Source organism: Artemia franciscana, chromosome 20 (genome assembly GCF_032884065.1).
Source record: "Artemia franciscana chromosome 20, ASM3288406v1, whole genome shotgun sequence".
Lineage (NCBI taxonomy): Eukaryota > Metazoa > Arthropoda > Branchiopoda > Anostraca > Artemiidae > Artemia > Artemia franciscana.
In genome coordinates this window covers 3,001,650-3,023,012 of record NC_088882.1, presented here as the reverse complement: position 1 = coordinate 3,023,012, position 21,363 = coordinate 3,001,650, and the positions used below count along the sequence as shown (strand labels likewise).

General features: G+C 33.4%; 1 protein-coding gene across 1 annotated transcript in view; it reads right to left on the bottom strand.

Annotated features, from left to right (window-relative positions):
• Positions 1–1,715: 1,715 nt before the first annotated feature.
• The window catches only part of LOC136040283 (nitrilase and fragile histidine triad fusion protein NitFhit-like), a 97,650-nt gene continuing 78,002 nt past the window's right edge, over positions 1,716–21,363 (bottom strand). The window contains exons 5-8 of the mRNA XM_065724530.1: positions 17,110–17,322; positions 16,134–16,416; positions 6,991–7,166; positions 1,716–1,917 (exon numbers count right to left, since the gene is read on the bottom strand). Coding sequence (XP_065580602.1) covers positions 1,756–1,917; positions 6,991–7,166; positions 16,134–16,416; positions 17,110–17,322 — 834 coding nt within the window. The 3' untranslated portion in view covers positions 1,716–1,755. The remainder of the gene's footprint in view (positions 1,918–6,990; positions 7,167–16,133; positions 16,417–17,109; positions 17,323–21,363) is intronic.

Sequence of the window (21,363 nt, the reverse complement as noted above, 5' to 3'; positions counted from 1 at the left end):
TCTTGTAATATTAGTAAGGTTTTTGAGTATATCCTTCTACCTTTTTTGACTAAAAATATTATTGAGGGTGATAACCAAATTGGTTTTCGATATGGGGTGGGTTGTCATCATGCGCATAAGATTCTGTCTTCTCTACTGGCTGATAACTTTTCCAAGGGAAATGGTCTTTATATTTGTGCTTTGGATCTTTTGAAAGCGTTTGATAGTGTGGTCCATGGTCAGCTCCTTTTTTCCTTGTATAATTCTGGGGTCAATGTCTCTGTTATAATGCTTCTTAGGTTTTGGTATTCAAACTCTTTTCTTCAATTAAGATCTGCACTAGACACTATTATAAGAATACGAAGACGAGTTAGGCAGGGTGATGTTCTGTCCCCTACGCTTTTTAAGATTTGTATTTCTAGTGTGCTGGCTAAGTTTTCAGGTCTTGCGAATGTTTCTTATCTTGCATATGCTGACGACTTGCTTCTGATTAGCCGTTCCAAAAAGGGTCTTTCCCACGTGATCTCTATAGCTTCTGATGCTTTCTCTGATATTGGCCTTTCAATTAATATAGATAAATGTGAGTTTCTTCCCTATAACTGTACTACTGCAACTCTCCTTCACTGTAATAACTTCACTATCCCTCTTGTTGATTGTGTTCGTTGGCTTGGTATATCTATTACTAACAATCTTTCGAGCTTACGTCAGCGTACTGTTTGTGATATAAGCAAAAAGATTCAGATTGGTTATGCAAAAATTGTTGCAAATAGAGGGAAGTATAATAGACGTGCGCTGGCTAAACTTTATTCTACTTTTTGTGATCATTCTGTCCTTTATGCTTCAGGTCTTTTCCCACTTCTTAATAATGGTAATTTAAAAAGAGTTCAGATAAATTATTTCAAATTTTGCAAATTTTTTCTGTATCTTCCACCTTGGACAAAAAACCGAACTCTTGTTAAAAAATTTTCAGTTCCTGATATTACTTTAAAGTTGGAGATTCTTCACAGAAAACTCTCCAGTCCAGTACTTCTGCGCGCCTATCCCCTCACCACCGTCTAATCCGTTTTTTCGTTGACTTTGTGTGTGTATTTGTCTTTCTCTTTGTGTTTCTTTTCTATTTATTCTTACTCCACCATATTTACTTTATGTATCGTGTGGGTGAAAAAAATTTTTTACTACAAATCATCATAAATAAATAAGCGAAACCCAAAACGTGTAAAAATTAACATGAATTGGGCTGATAACCCCCACGCCCCAAAACTAGAACATAATTTGCATTTTACTAGAAAAAAATCCTAGATTGCCAATTTATACCTTTACTGATATTTATTCCTTAATATTTTGATAATTTCTTATTTATTAAAGTGATGATTTAAAATATGTTTTGTTTTCTATAAAGTGCAAATTATATTCTGGTCTTGAGAAGGCATGGGGGTTGTAAACTACTCATTTTAATTTTTTCATATACATTGTTGCAAATATCAATATCAATAAGGATAAATGTTTCATTTAGTAATAATTGTACGTAACAATTGTCGTGCAAATTTTTTTATAGGAAACTTTACAGTTTTACACCATCGCTATAAAATTTGAAGCCAAAAACATAGCTTTGGAATCAGTTTTTGAGTTAGCAATGTTTTTCGACTCGCGATCCCTCTGTTTTTCTGTGCATTTTTCTCAGCATTTGCCACCAATAATATGCAAAAATATCAATAGTGCTACCAATGACATAAAAATCAACTTTGAACATTTATTGTTTACGCTGCCTTGGTGTTATTAACAAAAGTATTTTCTTAGCTGCTTACATTCTTCAACCATATCCTCTCTTGATCGAGAAGGCTTTTCATCAGTTTTATCATGCTTATGGATATGGTTGTAAATATCATCAGGTCGTTCAAAATCACCCATTTTACGTGGTAGAACGTGGACGTGAACATGCTGGAAAAAACAATATATTTTATTATAGTTAATATTAACTTTTACTTCAAAATTCATTTTTTGTGATTACTGTGGGATTTTGTTTAATTTAATTATTTTAATTAAACTAATTTAACGTTTTTAATATTTTGCCTTATTTAATGATAATATTAACATAATTTAGACTAACGAATTTGATTTATCGATAGTTTCGAAATTATTTTAGAATATCAATTACATCACAACTATCAAAATCTATTCTGTTTTATATACGATTATGAATTTTATTTCGGGTCTTAACTAATATGTCCCTATCGTCCTTACAATCGCCCTTCCTATGGAACAAAGCCGCTTTCCTCAAAAGCTGATTATTGGATACCAGACCTAATAGACACCTTTCAGTAAACTTATAAGCAAGATCTAAGGACGCACTAGACCTCGTTAGTACCGACATGGAAACGCATCATTTCTTTGGCACCGCTTTGGGGCGAGGGGAGAGGCTTTGTCGACACCCTATGCACCATGAACGGGTCCAGAGAAGCTGAGGTGAACGATAAGTTAAGTATAACCAGGAATATTCCTTTTAATTTTTGACAACTTAAATAACAGCTGAAAATTCTGCAGAAAGTTGTATCTATACAAAAGTGAAATGTCCTCAATTCATGATGAAAATGTAGGGTATAAGAGCCAGAAATTCGGACATAAAATACAGTTTGATGCTTTTCTCAGCCTACCGTTGTTAAGGCTAAAAACTTTACATCGCAAACAATTAAGGAACTCTATAAAGAACAGAAAATGTATGAAGACGAATGAAAAACCTAAGATTTCGTCCTTTTTGTATGGGTTTGAAAGACCAAAAAGTGCCTTTTAGGCTCAAATTTGCTGATATAACAATATTTTTTCCCCCGAAAATGTTCACCAGACGTGTTACATCTCGTTTCCCCAGATGCAGAAATGGTCTGGAATTTTGTGTTTTCTACATCAAAATTACGTATACCTTATCTTGAAAACCAGATAAGAGACATTGAAGGACCTAATGCACACCTTCTTATTTTAATTCTAAGGACGACCCAGATCAGGTCTGATTGTTTGAACTGTTTAAATGAAAATTGACACAACCATAGATGCCTTTGAAAAAATAATTGGAAATTCATTTATTTAATATAAAAGAAGTTTTTTCAGTTTTGGTATTAATGGACTCAAATTTAGAGAGAAACATGGTTAAAAAATCAGCAAAAAACTAGAAGCATATGCTGCCAAATTACTTGTAGAAGTATATATTACCATTGAATCTGTAGCTGTCCTTAGGAATCACCGAAGAGTTAATGGTTGAATTTCTACGGACGAAAAGTGTTGTCAAATTTAACTTTTTAGTTTTACTTATTTATTTTTTGGTTCAACATGGCAACACTGATGGAAATGAGATACTGACCTAAACACTTTATAATTACGAAAAAAATATCCTAGAAAAATATTAAATTTTAGGCAAAAATGTATCTATAACAGGTCCAAAGAAGAAAACGTCCTTTTCTCCTGAAAATTTGAGCGAGGTTGTCGCCCAATTAACATGGCAAAATACAAGTATTTTGATTTACGGGCAAACAGTTTCTACCGAAAAAATCGGAGAAATCGATCATTGGAAATAGGTTTTGGCACATAAATCCTGTTGTTTTACATTTGACGCACACGTGGCTGTTATATCATAGTTATAGAAATTTAAATGAAGATGATGGTTAGAAATATGTGCTATTGTTTATGGTTTATTTATATTGTTTTATTTGTCCTTTGTACCTTAAAGAATCTTCGCGTTAAGAGCGCTTTGTGTTAAGCATTAAGGCTACAGGCTCCTTATCCTGGGTATAGTCAGCCCAGGAGGGTCAATGTAGAGAATCGGACATAAATATCTACTTGACACAACATGTCACATAACTTCTTTGGATTAGTATTAATGAGGTCCACTTTGATTTATAACTCATAGTTTCTCTTGAACAATTCAAAAACTTGATTTTTACTTAATCTTTTGTAATTTTTTTTTCTTCTAGCGTATTTGGGTTACAACCTAGCAGATTTTATTGTTACCAGATTCATGCTTTGTATGATTACATAAAAAGACACATTTTTTCAACTGAAAGTAAGGAGCGACATTAAAACTTAAGACGAACAGAAATTATTCCGTATATGAAAGGGGTAGGCCCCTCCTCAAAGTCCCATTCTTTACGCTAAAGTTTGACTCTGTCACAGTTCTACTTTTTAAAGCAATAAAAAACTTTAGCGTAAAGAGCGGGACCGTTGAGGAGGGGACAGCCCTTTCATAAACGGAGTAATTTCTGTTCGTTTTAAGTTTTAATGTCGCTCCTTACTTTCAGTTGAAAAAACATGTCTTTTTTTCTTTAATTTCTGAACGTTTTTTAATTAATGTATGTTTTGGTTTTGGCTCACCGCACATGAATAACTAAAACGAAATTTGCATATTAATATTTTTTTAGCTAAATGGCCTTCTCATAGTTTTGATCGGACGATTTTGATGAAAAAAAGGGGCGGGTGAGGAGGACTAGTGGCCCTCCAATTTTTGGTTACTTGAAAATGCGACTAGAATTTTTAATTTTTTTCCAACCGTTTTATTAGTAATAAATATGCGTAACTTACGAATTAACGTACTTAATGAACTTCTATATTTGTATTTTTTTATTACATATATGAGGGGGTTTGCCCCCTCATCAATACCTCGCTCTTTGCACTAAACCTTGAATTTTGTCCCAATTCTTTAAAAATGACCCCTAAATCACAAAAAGTGTAGAGTAAATAGTTGAAATTACTAAAAATACTTTATCGTAAAGAGAGAGGTATTGAGGAGGAGACGGAACGCCTATATATACGTAACAATTTCTATTCATTTTAAGTTTTAATGCTGCTCCTTACTTCCAGTTGAAAAAACTTTTATTTATTAATTTCTCATTGTTTTTTTTTAAATAATGGTAGAAAATCCTGCGCCCTCTTCATGGAAGTTCTCTTCCCTCATGAAAAATTCCTCCATCGAAAGATACTCTAACGTAACCCTCACCCCAAAACGCGAAAAAGTCCCCCTGGAAACGTCTGTACACTTTCCAATAACCATAACTATATGTAAATAATGGTCAAAGTTTGTATATTGTAGCCCCTCCCCTGGATACTCTGGGGGATTAAGTCGTCCCCAAAGACATAGTTATTAGGTTTTCCGACTATGCTGAACAAAATGGCTATCTCAAAATTCTGATTCGGAGACTTTGGGAAAAATGAGGTGGGAGGGGGCCTATGTTCCCTCCATTTTTTGTCACTTAAAAAGGGCACTATAACTTATAATTTCCATTATAATCAGCCTCGTGTCATTCTAGGACCACTGGGTCGATATGATCAACCCTGGAAAAGAAACAACAAATAAACACGCATCTGTGCTGTCTTCTGGCAAAAATAAAAATTTCATGTTTTTGTAGATAGGAGCTTAAAATTTCTACAGTAGGGTTTTCTGATACGCTGAATCTGATGGCGGGATTTTCGTTAAGATTCTATGACTATTAGGGGGTGTTTTCCCCCTATTTTCTAAAAAAAGGCAAATTTTCTCAGGCTCGTAACTTTTGATGGGTATAACTGAACTTGATGAATCTTATTTTCTTTAAAATCAGCATAAAATTACGATTCTTTTGATATAACTATTGGTATCGAAATTCCGTTTTTTAGGGTTTCAGTTACTATTGAGCCGGGTCGCTCCTTACTACAGTTCGTTACCTCAAAATGTTTGATAAATTTTCTGTCTTTATAATAAAAGCCTACAATCATAAAAGAGTTTTACTTAATTTTGATTATAATCGTAAAAGTGTTCAAAGTATGCTATTCGGAAGAATATTTATTTGTGTTCAATCTCATACGAAACAAAAGTTGGTATAAATTTCAGTGCAGAGCAGAATACTATGGCTTTATTTTGTTATACGGAACATAAATTAAATGTAGTAGTTTTTATAAGAAAAAGCCATTGAAAAACATTTTTTTTTTCGATTGCATTCTGTTTCTAATCTGATTTATCTTTCAAGAGTCACTATTTACTTACAGTCTGATATCTGGAAATTGTTGATACAAGAACACGTGCAAACGGTTTGGACTATATCAAGTCCTGGACAGATATTATTTTCTGGTCATACACAGCTAGGGAACACCCACTGGCTAGTCATACAAGGTAACTCAATCTCCCACTTGATACAGCCTTATCCACGACAAGCTTTTCATTAAATAATATTTTATGTAAGGAAAATAGAAATGTACGTAAAACTAAATGAAATAAAAATGTATAAAAAGAAAAAACATAATTCTCAATAAGAGATATAAATTCTCTAAGAGCCCGAATTTCCAAAGCTCATGTGCAACCATATGTGAACGTTGATTTTTATCGGAAAAAAAGAGGCTGTAAAACAATATTTTTACCTTTATATTTTATTACTTATTTGATACCTATTATTACCTATTTTTTATTTTTTATATAATTTTATTATTTTATATTTTATTTTTTGTTTTTATTTATTATTTTTTATTTTATTTCTATATTTTATTACCTATATTTTATTTTACATTTATTATTTATATTTTAATATTATACAACAAATAAAATTACATTTGATAGTCTTTAAATAGTTGTGTCGAAGCTTTGAAGTTGTGTAGGAGATGTGTCTTTATGTTGATGATTAGTTAAATAAATGTCATGCGCTCCCGTACAGGACACGGTTGTGCCCTTCACGGGAGAGTTGTGTATGTTTTTGGTAATTCAGTGTAAATAAAGTGAATTAAATTTTATTATAAAAAAGAATGAAAAAAACACTTTCTGTTACTATTATTGACTGTGTTTTTTTCACGCTTTTTTAAATTATATTTTCTATTCTTTTTTTCACTAGGGTCACTTTTCTTATGTTCCGTTACCACAAACTGTTTGATGTTAGACGTGTAGAGACAAAACAGATTTTATAACCTTTTAAACAGTTTGCTTCCCCCGTTATACAAGGTGAAACCACAAAGACTACAAAATGCCTCTGTTTTACCAGTTCCCTTAGAATATCTAAAAACTTAACTTACCCTTATCGTTTGTCCAGCGTCAACACCATCCTGAATTGACATGGTAGAGGATGTCGTCTCATGAACTTTTTCAAGAACTGCTTGGACTTTCTTGACAGTTAAAAACAGATCTGTCGTTTCACATGCGTCCATGTTTTCAATCCTAAGAGCTGGTCGAATTGGAGATACTAGGACATCTGTTCCAAAGACAAAAAGTGAGTTTTACAAAAAAAAATCTGATTAAGTGCACTACCGGTACGCATAATGATTAAATACCTGTTAAATGAATGAACGATATGAATGAAGCATTTTTTAAAACTGAATTTTCGCAACATTAAACTGCCGAATTTATCGTTTTTTCATCAGGTACATTATAAAAACATATAACGATGGTTCAGACTGGCCTATCATTTAAAGCGCTAACGCACAAACTGAGACATAAATCAATTTTCATTTATTTAGGATTTCAACAAATGCAGGCACAAACCTCTTTCTATAACGCTAAGTTCTTGCATTGATTGGATTCACAGCCGAAATTTTTTTGTGCTTTTGATTGAGGAAAACGGGGCTTTGGTGGGCAATAAGGGGTTGGGAGTGGATATTGGAAACGTTGGTTAAGACACAAATTATTCCTAAATTTAGTGCAAAGAGTAACACGTCGGGCTGCTAAAGTTGAGGAATTTATCAATCTAAGGTCGTGCAGTGGAATTTCTTCAGGAGGAGAGTATAAGGCACTTTCCCCGACCGTGAACAATTCTCAGGGCTCTCTTATAGATAAATCCTAATCTATCAGACTGATCGACCGTAAGGCCAAAATGCCATACCACGCAAGCATATTACAGACGTAGATGAATAAAAGATATGTAAAGGTGGAGGTATGGACATTGAGCAAAAAGCTTAAGGAGAGACAGAGATGCACTAGGCTGTATAACAGTAGAACAAACGTGGGCCTCCCATTCCAAATCGCTCGTCAGTGTAACCCTTAAGAATTTAGTTGTAATTATTTCATCAGATATTTAAGTTGTAAACGATAACTTTGATTAAAGAAAATTGAGCGTCATAATATTAGATTTTTGAGAATTAACTTTTATTTTGACTGGGCTGTTTCACTTGCAACGTCTTCGAAAATTTCCATTACACTCTTAATGTTTATACTGCACCTTTCGAGCAATAAAAAATCCACAGACTTCCATCCATCGCCTGACTCATTATCAAGATTGTATGAACTTTGATATACAGTCAGTCGAACGGGCACCCAAAACTATGCGTAAATAATTCCTATGGAAAACATCTAACAAATCATCTTCCATCTTGTGAACCACCAACGTTTCTGAGCCCTGTTTGACCATTGTTATCATTGTAGATTTTAATATTCTAGTCTTGATTGCAACTATTCTTCCAAACTTTTTTAACCGTAAAAAAAAACATACTTGGCCTTGGAAATTCTAATTTTTACATTTTATTGCAAAAGCCATCTTTACTAAAAATACGACTCATGTAAATGAAACCATTCAAGTGGTTCATCTTCTTGTTACCCAATTTCTCTTCTTCGCCTTTATTTATTTTTATTCTTGACATTAATATTCGATTCTGTTTTTGAATTCTGAAATTTGAAAACCTCAAAACATTCACAAATTTTCTAAGATTTTTACATAGGAAACTCAAATAATCTAAGCCAAAGAGAGTTTTTTTCTTCCCAATAGATTCCTTGCTCTCCTATAGTCTTTGCCATGCTCCTTAGGACAAATTCCACCGAAAATATGCATATAAATAGGGATAGATCACAACCCTGCTGAACTCCAGATTTAATTCAAAACCAGCTAAAATCCTACCTTAATTTCCCCATAGTCTCACTTTCTACCTTAACTACAGCACTATTGTTCTCACTAATAGCACTGATCCCTTAAATGCATGTATCTGGTGTACCGTACAAGGATCAAACCTTTACCAAAATTCCATCTACTGCAAAATTGGATCAAAATTTTATCTACCGCATCTCTAGGTCTAGAAAACATCATCATACAAGTAATTTCCTCCCTAAAGAAGCCAACCTAATGTATCTATAATCAGAATTCTCCCTCTTGTCATCTTTCTTGTAAAGGGGTTTAATAATAATTTTCATAAGATCGCTAAGTACTTCCTGGTTTTCAAAACTCTGGTTTATGATAATTAGTAGTTTCACCGTAAGTTCTCAGACGCCATAATTTCCAGAACTCCTTCAGCACACACTCAGCAGCTAAATTCTTGTTATTTTTTTTAATTATTTTATTACTGTCGCTAACTTTTTTTCACAAAATAGACTTCGAATCCGAATTTATCTTTACCACGTTTTAACACAGAGTTTTTTCAAATTATTGCAAAATTTAGCCTTTTCGTGTGTTATATCTTCTACCGGAGGGTGGGGGAGATCTAAGATTTTATATTGAGATATCTTATCCTTCACTGCAGTTGTCCTTAAAACGAGATATGAAAATATCTTGTCCCTACCTAACCCAACATGTAAACTCATCTTCGATTACTAAAGTTTTTGCAGTGCCCTGAACTGCATAATAATATGCCACTAGTATCTACAGTAATCATTTTGAATAATTGCCAGCTACAGAAACTAAAGGTAGATACCAGCACATTAAGTTAAGTTTTTAATGAGCCTGCTCTTCAAGGAGAGCAAGAAAATGAAGCAATTAGATTAATTTTAACATAAAAAGAGGCAAAATTCTACTACAGATATGTTCTATTATTTTTGGTTGTTTTATTAAATTTTTATTATATTTATTATTTTTGCTGCTATTGCGTCTTATATTCATTTAAGTTTTTATATTATTACATATTCCTGTTATGTTTGCCATAAATTTTCTAAACAGAGCTTGTGTGTTCTTAATTTCACTGAAATATTTGGTATTCTGCTCTTTTCTTTAAAGTCTTCCTCTCAAACGTGGTCTAAATTATAATTCACGAAAATCGCTTTAAGACTGAAAAACTGTTATAAATTGAGGTAAATGTCAAAAATAAAACCATTCTCATTCACAGATATTGTTCAACACAGAGGAGGGTGTTAGTGGGTTTTAGGTACTTGTCAATTGTACCGACCATACTCAAGAAGATTGATCAGGTTGATCAGAGAAAAACTGACTTCTCTGCCTGCAAACGAAGATGATTAGATTAGTTTCAGTCAGACAAACTTCTATACAGGTATATTTTAGTGAAATACTTAATATATAGAGTTGGTTAGGTTATGCATTTAATATGTGTTCTGGGCGGCCTGTATTCCGTATACTCTCTTGTAGTTTCCACAATTTAGTTTCTAAAGTATAATATTTTCATCATATTTTGGTATGTTTAATTAAGATTAATCTGACTTAACTTCTTTGATGTGGTCGATATAATTGATAAGTACTGGTTTCTAAGCTTATCAATTCTAACTGTTTTTCAATCATACCAAAACTGAATGTCATAATCAATGTAGTATGAAAAATTAAAGAAAAATTCTTCTCAGTCGTTTTCAAAACGATCCTAACCATCTCATTACCCCTTTTCCAGACAAGGCCTAAAGTCCACTAATAGAATTAGTCTTTTTTTTATTTAGAAAATAGCTTCTGCCACTATCTCAAAAGGAATTCATAGGATCTGAAAGTCCCCCTTCCCCTTTCCAAGGGTAGTTATAAAAATTAGTATAACTAATTGATTTTTTCAACTTGGTTAACCATTTTTCGAGTTTAGCATCATCGCCTAAATTTATTTGTGAAGCTTAAAAATATAAGTTAAGATTCAAGTTTCTTAACTCTTCAGAATCAAATCAAAACCGCATTTTGATTTGTGTTTAGGGTTTGTCTCCAACTTACTTGGCACTTTTACCTCTTATGAAGTAACTAAGGCTTTGCAATTGATACCAAGAACACTGAAAATATATTGCTAGTCTGGGGTCCAGACACCAGACCCCAGCTCTGCTACACACTTTACTCTTCACTCTTTAGTGAACTTGAGAACTTCACTCTTTAATGCCTCCTATTTCATTTAAATAGTAATATTTTAGGAAACCCTATTCTGATTCGGTCCCATCCAGCAGGCCGATAAAACTAAACAAAAGGAATTTCAATAGTATTAGGAAAAACTATTGGACATGCTGTTTGGAATTTGACGAAAATATATACCCAAATTCCTATATAAATCTCATTTTTAATTCACATGACCAAAGTAAACACTTTTCTATAAAAAGAGCATATAGCAGTGTGTGTTTAATGAAAAATTAATGTTTTTGTCATTATTTGCCGTACTCTTTTATATTCGAAAATTTCCGCAATTTTTGATGATAATGATAAAACAGTCAGCTATAAAAATTACTGACCTCTCGCCTGGGGTCAGTAATTTTTATAGCTATCAGTCAAATGTCCGTCAGTTTGAAAAGACGAGAATAGAATATTAAAAATAAACGACCAGAAAACAAAGGGAATTCAAGAGAATAATATCTTTTTGATTTATCACTGCTACAAGCGTAGCTTTGTTGCAAGAAACGAAGAGAACCCAAGAAACTTGTGATTATTTTACACATTGGGGAAATCCGCCCGTATCTTTCCGAATGATGGCCCAGAAAACGCTAAATTTTAAGGCAAAGCTTTCAAAAAAATGTATCAGCGTGGATGAGGACAAGTACTAAAAGAAGAATATTGACTAATCTGACTCTCGCTTTAGTCCTTATATTGCAAAGGAGGTCCAGAAGACAAAAAGAGAAAGAAATTCAGTCTGAAATAACTTGATGTTCCATACTCATGACTTTATTAATTTAAAAACCTTGCCAAGAGTCCGTTATGATTTGACTAATCTTTGCAGAAACCTAGAAAATTTTTAGAGTACGAAAAAGGACGGAATCAAATGAATTTTACTTACAGCTACAGGAACAAATGAACGCATGTAGAAATATTGGGTTTTTAATGGGATGTTTTAACGCACAGGTCGGTAGAAATAGGGATAGATGGTCTTATAGCCTAGAGAAATTTGCTGTGGGAAAAAATAGTAATGGCTACAGACTGTTGCAATTATGTAGGTATAACAATCTAGTTATAACATATCTAGTATTCATATGATGGTAAGACAGCTAACCTTATTGATTATTTTATTGTAAACCAAAGACTGGCAGGATCAATACAAGATACTAGGGTATGTAGGAGTGCTGTTATCGATGTTAAAAATAAAATCACCATTTTGCAGTGTCTAGGGTTAATTTAAAGCTGCAATTTCGGAAGTTTAGCTATCTACCAGGAAGCTATGACGGTGGTAAGCTCCAGGATGATAATTTGATAGAAAGTTTCCAGGAATAGTTGAATATCAAACTGGAAAAAGTTAAAATTTGACAATGGAGAAGATGGATGGAATAATTTTTGGGAAATAACTCATGAAGTTGCTGACGTTGTCTTAGGGAAGAAACTTAGGAACACAGTTAGGAATATTAGTGAAAATGCTTTATGTTTAATAGAGAGAAGGGGCTTGTACAAGAACTATCTGAGTAATAGATCGTATGCAAGTAAGAGAAATGAAAAGAAAGTGGAGATAGCATTAAAATATGAACCAAGAATATGTAAAGTGGACACCATGGATGAAATTGCCAAGGATCTGGAAGATGCAGCTAGACTGCATAATAATAGAATACTGTGCTGGTATGTTGATAAATTGAGAAGGAGTAATATATCTGAACTTGTCCCAGTTAAAGATGGGAACGGTGCCACAATTAGTGATAGGGAAAGAGTGAAAGAAAGACAGGAAGAACATTCTGAGAATGTGTGAAACTAAGATAAACTTCAGGAAAAGATAAAGAGGAAAATGAAAAAGTTTGTGACACCTTGGATGTAAAGGAAAATCGATATTGTGAGGAAGAACTAGTGATAATACTAAAAGTATTGAAAAACAACTAGGCCCCAGGTAATGATTGTTTGGTAAATCAGTTTCTTAAATATAGCGTGCGTGTAACTGAGCCCTTGTTAACTGAACCTTTGTGCAACTGAATCCCCGTTCAACCTAAACCTAGTGTGACTGACCCATCATGCAACTGAAACCCCATACAACTAAACCTCATTTAACTGAACCCGTGTAACTGAACCTTCGTGAAACTGAGCTCCTTGAAACTGAAACCTCCTCCAACACAACCCCTGTACTCAGTCTTTTAGCATTCCACAAATATGATGCAATATCATGGTGTAAAACCCAATTTAAAATCTTTACATGCTCAACCTTGATGAAATTGTTTGTATTTTAAAGTCATGATATAAATATCAAATGCCTGCCAAGATCATTCACAAACACCTCTGTTTTATGGTCATAAAAAAAGAAGAAAATCAGACGTTTAAGCCCCTTTAAGCCAGATTTTACGCTTTAAAATACACGTTAGCACATTAACATTAACATGTTGTAAATTAACGTTGACACAACGTTAATTCCTTAACAGCGTTATTTAACATGTATAATATACATGAAAAAATAATAATACTACAAACAGCGTAGTGAAATCGGGTCCTCAAAAGTTGAAAAAAAAACTCCAATTGCATTTTGTCGTTAACCTTGTGCTGCATTGGCAGCTGACGTTTGTATTATATACCTTTCTCCATTCCTTTAGTGAACTAGTATCCAAAAGAAAACCTTTTATCAAGATATGTTTATCTTTCAGTAAAAATTTATGGTCCTTGAAAACATGCCTAAAAATAAAGCATACAACATTTTGAATATTAAAAAAAAAAAAAAATATGAAAAAATAACAAAATTGAGTACGGTAAAAGATTTTGACCCAGTACTAAGATATTCGACGGGAAGAATTATTCTCAAGAAGAATTTGCCATGCAACCTAAACATCTTCCAAAACTCAAAACGTTTCTGAAACTTATTTGTCTTCTTTAATTTATGTATAATTTATTTAGTGGAAAATAAGTCCTTCCAAATTTAAAACTTGTGTAGAGCTACAATTTTTAGTAGGTTTTTATTTTTATTGCTTCAGGCTTTTACTCCAGAGTAGGGGATTGGGCTGGTATTGATTCTCTGGGAAACCATGTTGAAAGCTCTTCATTTTATTAGCACAATATGAACAGTTTTACTAATGGTAGAAAGGGAAATCACTTCTCTAAAAATACTTTTTTTTCATTTTTAATAAAAGCTATCTAGCCAAAGAAAAGGAGCAGGATAATAATTGACATGCCCTCATTACAAAATATTCATCTTTAACAATTTTGAGAACGAAAAGGCTGTTTAATTTCAGTTCAGTTCGTTATTAACAAAAAACAAATCTCACACTGTTAACTAACTACAATCTAAGAGAGCACTGTCCGTAACGGGTGATAGTATCCATTCATTCATCAAGAAAAGAAATATAAGGTAAGAAAAAAAAAGAAGAAGAAGGGAAAAGAAAAGAAAACAAACATAAAGTAATAAAACAAAACATAAAAAACTATCGGTAGAAAAAATTAGGATCTAATTCAATGTTTTCCAATAAGAAGCTTTTAATGTTACTTTTGAACACTGGTTGGCTATTAGCATTTCTCAAAGTATTTGGCAAATAATTCCATATTTTCGGTCCGGTAAATTTGGTTGAAAAATCAAATTTGATGACAAATTAGATGACGTGAGACGTCTCGTTTCTGTAAGTAGTTGCGGTGCATGTCGAGTATCATGTTGGTGAATTTTATCATCCCTTCGAAAAGTCGACATAAACGACTCAGGTGCGGTATTTGTGCTTACTTTATAGAAAGTTTCGGCCATCCTTTTTTTCCTCGAAGTCGAGCCACATTTAATATCTTAACAATACTTGACAAGTAATTTTGCTCCGACTTCAGTGGAGCCTATTGTCAACAATATGACATTTTCATTTTTACCAGTTTTATTCAAAAAATTATTTTATCGGCAGCTCAAAGATATAATACTCGTTTCTTAAATGAGGTCAGATCCTGGATACAATAATTTCAGCAAAATTCCTGTAGCATTTGGCCCTATAATGACCCAAAATGAAATTGGAATGTCATCTTTGTCATCGAGGAGGACAAAGACGGATTAGAAAAGTAAAATAAAAGTACATATAAAAAAAAAAACAAGAAAAAACATAATCAAACAGTTCTTGGTAACGAGCTACAGTAAGGAGCGATCCGGCTCAATAATAACCGAAACTCTAAAAAACGGAATTTTGATACCAATAATTCGCAAAAAAAAAGAATCGCATTTTAATGCTGATTTTAATATATAAGTTTTATCAAATTTAGTCGTACACATCAAAAGCTAAGAGCCTGAGCACATTTGTCTTATTTTAGAAAATAGGGAGAAACATCCCCTAAAAGTCATAGAATCTTAACGAAAATCCCACCATCAGATTCAGCACATCGAAGAACCCTGCTGTAGAAGGTTTAAGCTCCTATCTACAAAATGTGGAATTTATATTTTTTGCCCGAAGACAGATCACGGATGCGTGTTTATTTGTTTGTTTTTCCCAAGGGTGATCGTATCGACCCATTGGTCCTAGAATAATGCGAGATGGCTCATTCTAACGGAAATTGAAATTTCTAGTGCCCTTTTTAAGTAACCAAAAGAATTGGAGGTTATAATTATAAATAAGAGATCACATTTAAGAGGCCTGAATTCCAAAATAAAACATCTTTAAAAAAAAACATGAAACTTTCGTTGGTTAAGTCCCAATTAAAGTACTTGGTAATCCAAATCGAAGATAGAGGGATTCTACACCAAAACTAAAATTGTTTGATACACTAAAGGAAGATGGAATAAATTTAAAAAACCTGTACATTATTAGAGGGAGTACACTCAAAACCTTCTCCTGCTTCTATGATAAGACCTACCCATAACAAGCTGCTTGGATATCTTTTCAGGAGGATCAGACTGTCTGTAGTAACTTTACAGCAAGATGCTTCTACCATTTAAATAGAAAATTATAATGACTTTTTTTTAATAGTAAGCATTTTATATTTATTTTAATATATTACTGTTTGCTTTCAGTTAGCCGACTGGCACTAATCCAGAATCTGGTAAATTCCAAAATAATCCGAAATTAAAACTTGAAACTTTTAGTTAAAAGTCGAAATAAAATAAGCACAAGGCATTCATGTAATCGTGCGTGATTTTTGCCACTGTGATAAAGCAATGCTGTATACTAAAAATATGAAAGAAAAAAAAGCTTTGCAACTTACGACCAGGAACAACGCATTTTAAATTCACAAAGGCCATAGTATACTTTGTTACATAAAATATAATTTCCCCTTTTAATGTGACCTGTCCAAATTGATACTCAGCATCATTTTCTGGTAAGGGTGACTGCCTTGAAAATTTTTCCAGGTAAATATCAGGTCGCTTATGGCTTTGTACTGGGATCCTAGTTCGAACTGATTTTAAATAGTCCAAGTCAACTTCTGCAAAAGCTATACCAACACCTTCTGAGCACTGAGCAATGATAGCTCCCCACGGGTCAACAACCTGAAAATTAATAACTTCTATAATTTTAAAGCTTGTTTTGCTTTCTGAACAATGAAAGAGAGAAAATACTATTATTAGACTAAAAATACTATTATTAAAATATTATGAAAAACTATTAGGAAACACTGGAAATTTTTCAATCGGAATCATTCATTTTCGGCATTTAGAAACCACCGCGACCCGTAGGTACTTCTTGTGTATATCGTAATATATCTTTACAATGGATGCAAAAATATATATATATATATATATATATATATATAATATATATATATACAATGAAAGAGACGAACAATGAACAATGAAAGAGAGAAAATACTATTATTAGACTAAAAATACTATTATTAAAACATTATGAAAAACTATTAGAAAACACTGGAAATTTTTCAATCGGAATCATACATTTTCGGCATTTAGAAACCACCGCGACCCGTAGGTACTTCTTGTGTATATCGGAATATATCTTTACAATGGATGCAAATATAAATATATATATATATATATATATATATATATATATATATATATATATATATATATATATACATATATATATATACATATATATATATATATATACACATATATATATATATATATATATATATATATATATATATATATATATATATATATATATATATATATATATATATATACTAAATACTTAAAGTACTAATACCAAAGACTAACCATTGCATGGCCATATGAGATTCTTTTTGGGTTGTGTTTTCCAGTTTGGGCTGCAGCAATTACATAGCACTGCGTTTCAATTGCTCTTGCTCTGAGGAGCGGCTCCCAGTGAGCCATTCCTGTTGCGACTGTAAATGCAGAGGGGAACGTGAGGATATCAGCCCCTAAAGCTGCATGTGCTTGTGCCATCTCTGGAAACCTCAAATCATAGCACTGAAAGTATTTAAGTTTTGATTACTACATTAATATTATTAAAAACAGGTAATTAATTAATACGACCATTATCTCCATTCACAAGTGGGCTTTGTAGAACACAAATTTATAGTCATCACCAGTTTGGGTCAAACAGGCCTCTGTTGCGGAAAAAAACAACTTATGCTTGGTGGGAGATAATTGTTCTTTGATATTCATATCTAGCTGGGCAAACATTTGAATTAAACATAAGCCACTTAATTAGTTGTATCATGAGTTGCTTTGACCAAACAAAGTAAAACTGGTATAATAAAATCGGTTAGATTATTTGACCATATTAGAAAGCCCACTAGACGCGCATATAAAAGGCATAAAAATAGAAAGACGATCCCATCGAGTTCACAAATAACTATTTGTTCCAAATTTTTTGTCCCAAGAGATAAGAGTGACTAGACCTTCTATTGTCAATACTTGACTAATATGCGGACTGTGGTATAAAAATTGATACTCTAAAACAATAATTGAACTCTAAAAACGTTTAGAGAAATATTTTTCAAGCAAGTTTTTCTAACTATTTCTTGAGACAAAGAAAATAAAAAAGAAAGAAAGCAAAGAAAGGACAAAAGAAACAAAAGGAACAAAAGAAAAAATGTAATGATTTGCATTAGCTTATCAGTCAGAAAATTAGCCGATTTCTTAAGAAGAACAACTAAACTGTAAACAGATAGAGATTTTAAGCTTCTAAAGAATACAAAATGTAATCAACAGAGGAAAAAGTGGCAAACAGAATCAGGCTCCAGGTTTTAGAAAAAAAAACAGCCTAACATAAATGGCTAGTTTAAAGAAACTCGCATAAAAACACTAGCCAAACTAGGTTAGTTTTTTTTCTGCTGATAAAGAATCCCGGATCTAAAGCCATAATAATGGGACTTTTAGTATAAGGAGAAGCTGGGGCTAGCTGAGACGGGAGTAGGCTGATACAAAAATTATTTAAAATCCTTTCGCATGCGTAGCTTCATGCAGACCTATGATGAAACGAAAAAGAAGCCTTAAAGAACAGAGAAACGAGGATAGTACAAGCCAGTGAAAAACGTAGGTTGCCATGCAAATATTTCTGTAAAGACCGCCGCTTGACCGTCCTTAGTGTACAATATTAAAATAAAAAAAGTGATAAAATTCCAAATTTTACATGGAAAACCAAACCTTAAAACAAACAAGAAACTAAAATATGAAAACCCTCTGAAAGTAACGGTGAAAGGGTAACTGAATACAAATACAATACTGATTGGCAATTCAATTTTTCAATTTATGTAGAGCATTTTTAAAAGCCAATCGCTTCCCAGGTAATAGGTTATCGCAGATTCTGTTTGGTTGTTAAATTTTTGTTGATTTATATAAAAGCGATCAGAATTAACTAGATCATTATAAATTGGGCTTACTATGTTTCTCCAGTGTCTCTATTGAGAGCTACCTTTCGGTGAATGTGATGATATTACAAGACATGTGGTGACGTACATGACAGTACGAGAGGAAGCTATATATTACGAAATCAACAAAATGACAATCTCTCTGTTCATGGTGTCTTTATTGTAAAGAAAGATAAATCAGATGAGGAGGAACTCGCCATTGATTATTCTAAGCAAAGGCAAAAATTTAGTGATGAACTATAAGAAAACCTTGGAGAGTCCGTAATCATGTGATCATTAAAATATATTATGAAAAATGGTTTAATTCATTCATGAAGAAACTCCATCATCGCCTATTCATTAGAGAACCTGAGGCAACTAGCCTCAGTGGAGCCGTTATTTTATATGGTTTTCGACCTCTTAAAGTGCTTTATCAATCAATAAAAGTTTATAAGTTTATGTTGATAAGACACGTTTTAAGACTATCCAAAGACCACATGAATTGTAGCCATGAATGGGGCACGCCAAGTTAGAAAGGCCACATCAACGGAAAGGGCCAGACTGTTACTGTGGCAATGGCCGTAAACGCAATTGGAAACAACACTCCTCCGATACTCATATTATACATAGTGTTTTTAAGGAGTACTTTATTACAAAAGAGCCACAGGACAGGTGATATTTCTAACAAAGTAACGGAACACTTTCATGACCAGCCACGATCATCAAAGGACAATTCATATCTGGTATTATTAGATGATCATCGATTTTAGGGACAAAGTTTAATGTGATATTGTCGTTCCCACCACATACTTCTCACCGCTGCCACTGTTGGACGTATTTATTGAAAATTTTTATTTTGCTGCGGTAGATTGTTGGATTACAAGCAATGCAGGCAAGGTTGTTAAGATCTACGATATTCTTGGAATAGTCACAACTATTCTTCCTTATGCAATCACACCCAAAAACATAATTTCGGGATTTGAAAGGTCTGGCAATTGCACCATATAATCGGCAAATATTTACAGAAGATCAGTTTTTGCCAAGTTTTGTCACAGACAGTCTAGTAACGACTAATAAAGATATTTTGATCTTTGAAACAATCATCGATGCACAGAGTCCTTCTCCATGTCCATCAGCTTCAAACCAGGCCTTCTAGCCAACGTCATGAGATGCTGACACTATAACAGGCATTGTGATTCCAGTAGAAATTCAACCCTTTCCCAAAGCTGTGAAAGAAAACCGTATAAGAAATCAAAACGGCCACTAAGGTCGGTGATTTTAACGAGCACGCCTATTAAAGGAAAAATCGAAAACAGAATTTGAGGAAAGAGACAACAGAATCTGTTAGAGGAGTAGTGACAGGATTCTAGTTTCCACGGGAGCACTGTATTTCACGGAAACCCTATCCCGTCATTCCGACCACAGCCACCAGATCCATGTTACGTCATAGGTTTTTATGACACACATATCCCTGGATTCCATGGGAGCCTTATCCCTGGATGACGGTACTCATATAAATTATACGTAATACTTTCAGAGATTCTTTTCTTCGGGATTTCTTTTTCTTTTAAGAGATTTTTCTCCTTTCAAGGCGTTTTTTCTTTCAATGCGTTTTTTTCTTCATGATTTGTTTTTTCTTTCAAGGCATTTTTTTGTTTTGAGATTTCATTTTTCATTCAAGGCGTTTTTTTCAGGGAACCTTGAATTCTAATGATTTTCATCCCCATTAGGATTCGAAAGGGCCATTTCCATCAAACGAAACTGCACTACAGACAGCTGGATCAGCAATATATTTCTACTATTATGATTACGGAACTCAATTCTACGATACGACCGATTCCACATGTGGAAAATTTCCATCTCTCGCTTACTAGAATGATTAAGCTATTGATTACGTATTTCTTATGACTGCAACAATTGAATTGAAATCCAATTACTCGGGAAATCGATTACTAGAGTTTGGTTATATTTGAAGTGCACCTGCTTGCTAAGTAATGCTTTAGAAACGTATTATCAGCCCAGACAAAGAAATTCTTCACTTCTTAACGATATGATCCAAGCATTTTGGAGAGTCCTTCTTAGAGAATTTCTAGAGATGTTTTCTTCGAGAATGTTTGAGAAAGTTTTTTGTTTGAGAATGATCGAAGTTTTCTCAACATACAGGAAAATGGGGGCACAAGACATACAACTTAATACTATACTTTGTTCATTTCTTGGCATTATTTTATCTCAATCCCCAGTCAGTGACACTCAATGGCTGATCTACCCCCTAGCGAGCAATGCAAACAGGGGATAGGAGGGCCCTAGCCATCAATACCAAGGGGTTTGTTTTTAGAGATGAATTTAAACCAAATTATTAGTTATTCCTGAGACATTTAATTGAAATGCGACGTTTCTTTGAGCCATGGTTATACAAATTCACGCCAACGTCAAACTATTGGGCTGGCCCACCCCCTAGCGATAAATTCCAGTGACCACCTAACATCCAATCCCACCGGGGGCCTAGAAACCAATTCCAATGGGACCCTAGCAAGCGATTCCCGTGGGATCCCTAACATCCAATTCCACCGAGGCCCTAGCAACCAATTGCCCTGGGAGAGGGCAATTTTCAGGCCATGGCATATCTAGAAAGATTGTATTCTCTTTTTGAGGCAAC